General features: G+C 39.2%; 2 protein-coding genes across 4 annotated transcripts in view; one reads left to right on the top strand and one right to left on the bottom strand.

Annotated features, from left to right (window-relative positions):
• Positions 1-2,669, top strand: part of EIF4A2 (eukaryotic translation initiation factor 4A2) — a 14,950-nt gene extending 12,281 nt beyond the window's left edge. Inside the window, exons 9-12 of one of the 3 annotated variants that reach the window (XR_006102965.1) lie at positions 105-194; positions 421-500; positions 1,106-1,207; positions 1,860-1,996. Coding sequence is in view for 1 of the 3 variants with exons in the window: in XM_042458594.1 (XP_042314528.1) it covers positions 105-194; positions 421-500; positions 1,860-2,004 (315 nt within the window). In the remaining 2 variants the exon portion in view is untranslated. Of the gene's footprint in view, positions 1-104; positions 195-420; positions 501-1,105; positions 1,208-1,859 lie in introns of all 3 variants that reach the window. The other 2 variants (XR_006102966.1, XM_042458594.1) reach the window with 2 other exon arrangements.
• Positions 2,670-6,664: 3,995 nt separating this feature from the next.
• The window catches only part of RFC4 (replication factor C subunit 4), a 10,724-nt gene continuing 10,071 nt past the window's right edge, over positions 6,665-7,317 (bottom strand). The window contains exon 5 of the mRNA XM_042458548.1: positions 6,665-6,868. Within this exon, the coding sequence (XP_042314482.1) occupies positions 6,773-6,868 (96 nt within the window). The 3' untranslated portion in view covers positions 6,665-6,772. The remainder of the gene's footprint in view (positions 6,869-7,317) is intronic.

Raw genomic sequence — 7,317 nt, 5'->3', positions numbered from 1 at the left:
GGGGGTTGGATTGGATGGCCCTTGTGGTCTCTTCCAACTCTGATTCTATAAATAAATAAACAATCAGTTACAATCAGTTAAGGTATATTTTTTTATCCGTACAGCATGGTGACATGGACCAGAAGGAGCGAGATGTCATCATGAGAGAGTTTAGATCTGGATCAAGCCGTGTCTTGATCACTACTGACTTGTTGGTAAGTACCCTTAGATGCTCTTTTTCATACATCCATATCCAGTCCAAAGCTGTTCTATTTGGTTCAGATTCTTGTAACCTGAGCTGATTGAAGCTCTTGGAAGAATAAAGACCGTGCTCCACTGTGGACTCAGATTGTTGTAGTTCATCACTATAACATGGTCAACAAAACATGCAGGCTGTACCAGAGTGAAGTTTCTTATTTAATCTGCTGTCCTTGTTTACAGGCTCGTGGCATTGACGTGCAGCAAGTATCATTAGTTATAAATTACGACTTGCCGACCAATCGTGAAAACTATATTCACAGGTTAGTTGAATTTTCACTTGGATTTCCACTCTGAAGTTTCTTCAGAATCTGCACGCCCTCCAACTTGCCTTCCTTTTCTTGCATTGTACTAACTTGTGTGTGAGAGAGTGAGTGTTTGTGTGTGTGGTATATGCAAAGTGAAGATGGGAGGGGCAGAGCTTTTTGATAAGCCAGTGAAACAAAACAGTGGGAAAACTTAGTTGTATGAGAACCTCATGAATGAGTGGCCACCAAGACAGCTTCAGAGCTGGCGAACTAATGTTCTGTGGCACGTGTTGCCTGGTTTGCAAAGGTTTTTCAAAGATTTTACTTTGTGCATATCGTGGCTAGGAAAGGACTTTCGGAGGTTTGTTTCCTGCAAAGTTGGCTATTAGTTTTCCATATTAGATTAAAATATTAGCCTCTCTCAGCTTGATTACTGTTGCTTTGTTGGATGTTTCTTTGTGCCTTCACTGCTGCTCTTTGATTCCTCCTACAGTGGGATTCTTTCTCTGGTATCTTCTAGTAGAACTTTCAATTTATCTCCCTAAGCTGTTTTCTATATTAGTGGTTTTTCCCCTAAATGAAGTAAATTGTACCTTATTACTTGATGTAAAAAAATACAGGAGTCGCTAGCCCAGTTGATGACCAGATGGTGCTCAGAAACGACGGCGTAATTTAGGACGTGGATTCGTAAGCGGCACACTGTTTGAATAAAGAGCGAGTTGGTATTTATATACTTTTCTTCTGTAATGATTGTTGTGAGCTATGTTTGTCTTAAAAGCTCTTTGGCCAGGTGGTGGCAGAAGTTTTACGGGTTTGTCAACTCTTGTGTGCCCTGTAAATTGCTCCATAAAATCAAGTTGTCTGGTCTGCCAAAATGTTAAGTTTTCCCACTGACAACAAGTGTATATCTCTGAAATCAAATGTTTGGTCTTCCCTTTAAGGAATTTGATTTGGAGTAGTCTGTTTGGTAAAATAAGTTTGGTAATTTGCAGGCTGACATCAAGCTCTGTCCATGTTCAAAGGGGGTGATGTGAAATAAGGACTTGTTGCTTTTGGTCTCCAGAAAGCAGGATCTGGGGGTGGGTGAGTGGGTACCTCTCCAGTTGCAAGACATGCCAAGTGTAATGATGGCTTGTCTGTGGCATCAGAATATAGCATTGTTTTTGATAAATCAGGATATCTCCATATTTCAAAGTTGGCAAATAAAATTTTTGTATATGTATTCGGCACAGTTGAATTACTACTCTTAACACAGGGTTGTGATCCTGAAATTAATGAAGTAGATGCTAATAATGGTTTCTGATCTCCCAAGAACAGGTATTTTTTTTCATTTTAAAAAAGATGGTTCTTCACAATCTTTTCTGTTTTGTGCAGGATTGGCCGCGGTGGTCGTTTTGGCAGGAAAGGTGTGGCTATAAACTTTGTCACAGAGGAGGACAAGAGGATCCTTCGGGATATTGAGACTTTCTACAATACTACAGTGGAGGAAATGCCAATGAATGTGGCTGACCTCATTTAATCCCTGGGATGAGATGTTTTTGGAATGCAGTGCTCGCTGTTGCTGACTAGGCGATCCACAACGTGCATTGTGCTTCTTTCTTGGGGGATACATTGAATCTTGTCTCAATGCTCATTACGGATCAGAAATACAGATTTTTGATAAGCGAAGCGACATTTTGTCGTGAGCTTTTGTGGGGAGAGCCTTTGGCTTTCTCCTCTTTAGGGTTTAGACTGTTGGGGTTGGGTGGAAAGTCATGGGGTCTGTAAATTTTTTCTTTATTAGAAATTTATTTCCTAGTTCTGTAGAAGTGGTAGTGCTAGATGTTCTTTATCATTTAATAATTTACTTATGGACTAAAAGGTATAAGTGCTGTATAAAATCAGCCAATTATGTTAAAATGGCATACTTACCTTTATTGTATGTTATAGTTCTATATTAGACTACATTGGAAAGGCCTTTCAAAATTACTAAACTTTTATAAGAGCATTGGAAATGCACTTTTTGTTTGGTATGTATTTATTGAATAAAGTATTTAATTAGTGTTAAGTGTGATCTGGACCCTGTTGCTAAACCCCAGCAAGCAATCATTACTGTTGTCTTAGTTAGGGTGAAACCCATTAAAATTGCCATATTGCACATGTCTTAATGAAGTTTGAATGTTCAATAAAATACTTATATATTCACTTCATTGGGTGAATGCTTCTTGGGATATTAGTGCCTTAAACACAATCCTGGAACCTAGGTTGGAAGTTGTTGTGACCTATCAAGTCATTTCTGACTTTTGGTGACTTTGTCACAGGGTTTTCAACATTTCTTCAGAGGTGGTTTGCCATTGTTTTCCTCTGAGACTGGAAAGTATGACTTGCCCAAGGCCACTCAGTGGCTTTCCACAGGTTTCTTCCAGATTCATGGTGCAATATTCAAACTACTACCCCACTGACTCAGAGGTTGGAAAAACAAAACCTTAAGGGTGATTTTGTGGATCCACTATATTAACAAGACTGATTACTTCAGTAGTTCTGACACATTCCCAAGCAGGAGTAACAAGTGGATTTAGCCCTCAACAACTGCTATGGTACCCTTTAGATAAGTGTGAAATATTATGGCTCACAGCTATTCCATATACCTCTAAACTGCTGGTTTGTGTGTTTTCTCTAGACCAGTGGTTCTCTGTAGCGTAATTTAAGTTTCCTAAGGCTTTAGCCTTTGCTAAGGAAGCAAATACTTAAATATCAAACATGACAAAGCCAAGTCTATTGGTGTCTAGCTATAAATTAGCAGACTAGCAGAGGATGGTTCTTTGTCTAACTGCTTCCCTAAGAACTGAGACTGGGTCCAAAAAAACAAGCAGGTAGCTTGTAGTTTAATACAAAAGTTCACTAATGGTTTTAATTTATATTTACATAGAAACTATATCCTAATCTAGCTAGGTAAGACAAATACTAGTTGAGAGAGCAGGAAGATTGAGAAACAATAGCTCAATTGAAAATACTTTGTCAGTCACAAACATGGTTAGAACCATGGGTTACATGGTTAGTTTGATGAGAGAGAGGGAGGAGGGGGAAAGAGGAGTGCAAAAATCTAACATTCTCAAACTGGGAGGCTAGATGCAATTCTGTTGCTTCTCAAACTTTTTCTGCCCTGGAGGGGGAAGAGTAAGGCGAAGAGGGCACTTGGAGTCTGCCTGGGGAAGGAGATCTGTATAAAATGTCCATGAATGTGTGAATGAAAATATACCCATTAAACAATACTTAGATATTACTGAGCTGGGGGGGGGGGGCGGGCAGCAGAGCACAACATCCACATGTAAATGTTAAAAAGGGGTGACAAGGGTAAATAAGCCTCACTTGAGCTATAGCAATGGGCCAGGTGCTGTGTAAATGCTAATAGTACAAGGGAAAACAAACATCCAGCTGGTATGCTTCAATAGTTGTAAGGAAATACTGGAATGGCCTGGTAACTTTCCACCTCTTCTAAGAGGCAAATTCTTGAAACTCCTTCAGTAAGGAGATGCTGGTTTCAAGTGAGTTCATTGCATGTTCTCCAAACAGCAAATCCCTCTTTAACCTTATTTGGAACTGGCTTCAGTCATGATTGTTTTGTGTGTTGGAGTAAACAGGAGTGACTCATTCAAGATGGGAACTTTTCTACTTTAAAGGCCAGTTAAAGATTCGGAATATTACCTAAACAAAAATACGACAGAGCTGCTGAAATTGAACTGTTACAACTTGTCAACTTACGGTGGCTAGTCCAAAATAGGAGAGGAAAAAACCAAATGGTAGGTGTACTATAACTAAGTACCACTGTAAATAAGTCCAGCAGTGCTATAACATTCCCAAATCAATGTATGTGTCTAATTACTTGATTATAAATCAAGATAAATTGACAATGCAGTTATATATGAGAACAAAAATTATAATTGAAAAGTCCAACCAAAAAACACTTTGCAAGGATATAAGATGCTGCAAAGCCAAATTCCTCTATTCCATGATTGATAATGTAGGATGAGTATCCCAATGATGCAATATGGTAGTGTCCCGGTGAAACAGTAAGTCACCTTGCGAAGATTTTGCTGGGTTGGTATATCAAAACTAGACAATCAGGGTGGTAGTATTTAACAAATGAAGCAATGGTAGCATTTATATCAGTAGCATTACTATCTCTGGTAGCAAAGACGGCTACCTCTGGAGTTTGTGTCAGTTTCAGTTTCAACTCAAATGTCTTCAGTAATAATGTAACATTTCTATTCCAGATTATAGTTAAAGAAGATATGATTCCAGTAAACATATTCTTCCATATAGGCCATATTCAGTTTACAAGTAAAGAAATCCATGATTGCAGACTAATAACTGGTAACAAATGGCAAGATTTGTTCAGAGGTTTGTCATTGTCTTCCCCCAAGGCTGAGAGCATGTGCCTTGTCCATGTAAACCCTGTGGGTTTATATGGCCAAGCTGGGATTCAAACTCTGGTCTCCAGAGTCATAGCCCAACACTTAGACCACTAGACATCACTCTATGCTGTGTAGTCGATACAATTAAAGTAGAACAAAATCCCTCCCAGATTAAATTGATGAAGAATTTGACATACCACCTCCATGTGCAGAAAACCTACATGCCTTCAGATGTTCCTTGGCATGGACACCCACCAAGCTAACCATTTCCAAATAAACTTTCAGCAATGTCTCCCAGCACCACTCCCTAGTCCCCCGGCTCAAGTGTTCAGTGAAGAAGTCCATAGTAGGTTTGTGTGTCTTCTTCACCTGTTGACTTGTGATGACCCCATGAATTTCTCAGGGTTTTCTTAGGCAAGGAATACTCAGAAGTGACTTTGCCAGTTCCTCTGAAATACAGCCTACAGCACCTGGCATTTGTTGGCAGTCTCCATGCAACTACTAACCAGAGCTGATGCTGCTTAGTTTCCAAGATCAGAGAAGTTTGGTTCTCAAATGGTGAGATGCACCTCCTCCAAAGAGGGAAGGTGCTTGGAATACTACTTTAGCACTCCTTTGAGCATCACTGCATGGAAGAGAGGCTGTGGCTTTGTGTGTGGCAATGGTTTGGGAGATGGCTGGAGTAAAAGCTACTCCTCACACTATTCCTCTGCCAACCATTCACAGAGCAAGTGGTTGGCCTCTGGTGACTGCTGCCCCAAGCATTTGCCCCAGCATCTGCAGGGTCTGGCATAGCTGTGGGGCTGATGGTAAGGAGTCACTATTAAAGTGGTCATACCTAATAGATTCTCAACTCTGGTGGCTATAAAGAGTAAATATGCAAGGCTTGGCATCAAAGAACTGAGTGTTGCTCTTTCTAATATTACTCCTTGTTTTAGTAAACTTTGTACTCAGAAACAAATACGTCCATCACAATATAAATATTGTGTTGAGCTGAGCCCTGAACTCAATGAAAAAAAAGTTCTAATTTGAACAATGTTACTTCCTTATAAAATGTTAAAATATGCACATTAGAAAATAATATATTCCTATATTATGTCAAAGGCAAGCAGTGGCATGTACATGTAAATGTAGATGTAAAGGGGTCTCAGGGATGAAAAGATTGAGAAGCACTGCTTTAGGGTATTTGTGGGTTTGTGTGCGTTCAAGTTACCTGTCAACATAACCAGCGACTCCACTAATTTCCAGTACAAAAACCTGCCTCATGAAGCATATCTAGAACCTTCAGACACAACAGTGGGCAAGGGCAAGCCACTTTCCAATTAATATCGTATCCTATGTAATATTTCTCTTCTGCTTTACAGGATAACTACAACTACCAGAATTTGTTCTGTGAAAATTCTCATTGCTTTGTGCCTTCAAGTCATTTCTGATTTATGCCAACCCTAAAGCGAACCTATCATGGGGTTTTCAAGGCAAGATTTGTTGAGAGGTTTGACAATGCCTTCCTCTGAGGCTGAAAGTGTGTGACGTCCCCAGGGTCACACAGTTGGTTTCATGGGCAAGTGGTGATTCGATCCCTGGTCTTCATAGTCATAGTCAAGCACTCAAATAACTGCATCCTGGGTCCCGGATTAAATCAAAATCAGCACAAATGAAGGAAAGAAAATGGAAGGACTATGGCTAATGTTTGAATTTACCAGGTAATGTGTCAGTTTCAAAGATGGTGTAAAGTGAAAGGACAACATTTTAACTATAACATGAAAAGTAGCAATGAAGTTTTAATTTTATTATAAATAATGTCACCACTACCTTTTTGCCCTAGTTGCATTTTATTACCAAAACATAGAAAAAGCTGATTTCCAAAACTGCATCAAATACAATATACCAGTTTTAGTTATTCTGAACCAGCTGCTGCATCACCACTGCAGAGAGGCTGATCAACTGCAAAAACTCATCAGAACCATCTGCCAAGCACTTGTCTACCTCCTGCAAAAGGAAAGAAAAAAGTACTGAAGTTACCAGTTTCTAGGTTCAATGATAACTGCATTACATGGCCAAGGGATTATGGCAGGATTTGAATGAATCTCTTGCTGACTCCAGGAATATACAGCAGATATCCAAATAAAATCAGAGTATAAATAAATAATCTTAATAAATAATAACTTCTCAGAGTATAAATTTAAAATATTACATAAAAATACTTAGAATCAAATGAATTGCACATCATGCTTCCCTCCCAGTAAAATTAATTCATTCTTCAACTAGTCTTTCAAGGAGTTATATTCTTGTTTGCACATGAAGACTAAGATTTTTATCAACACTATACTCTAAAGTGCTACTATTCCACTTTGACTCCTCTAGCTGCCTCCTGTTGCATTCTGGGATTGCAGTTTTAAGGAGGAGTATTTAGAATTCTCAGGTATTCTGAATACCCC

The sequence above is a fragment of the Sceloporus undulatus genome, chromosome 3 (genome assembly GCF_019175285.1).
Source record: "Sceloporus undulatus isolate JIND9_A2432 ecotype Alabama chromosome 3, SceUnd_v1.1, whole genome shotgun sequence".
In the NCBI taxonomy this organism is placed as follows: domain Eukaryota; kingdom Metazoa; phylum Chordata; class Lepidosauria; order Squamata; family Phrynosomatidae; genus Sceloporus; species Sceloporus undulatus.
The sequence above is the reverse complement of the archived record's forward strand: the minus strand, read 5'-3'. Positions and strand labels throughout refer to the sequence as shown.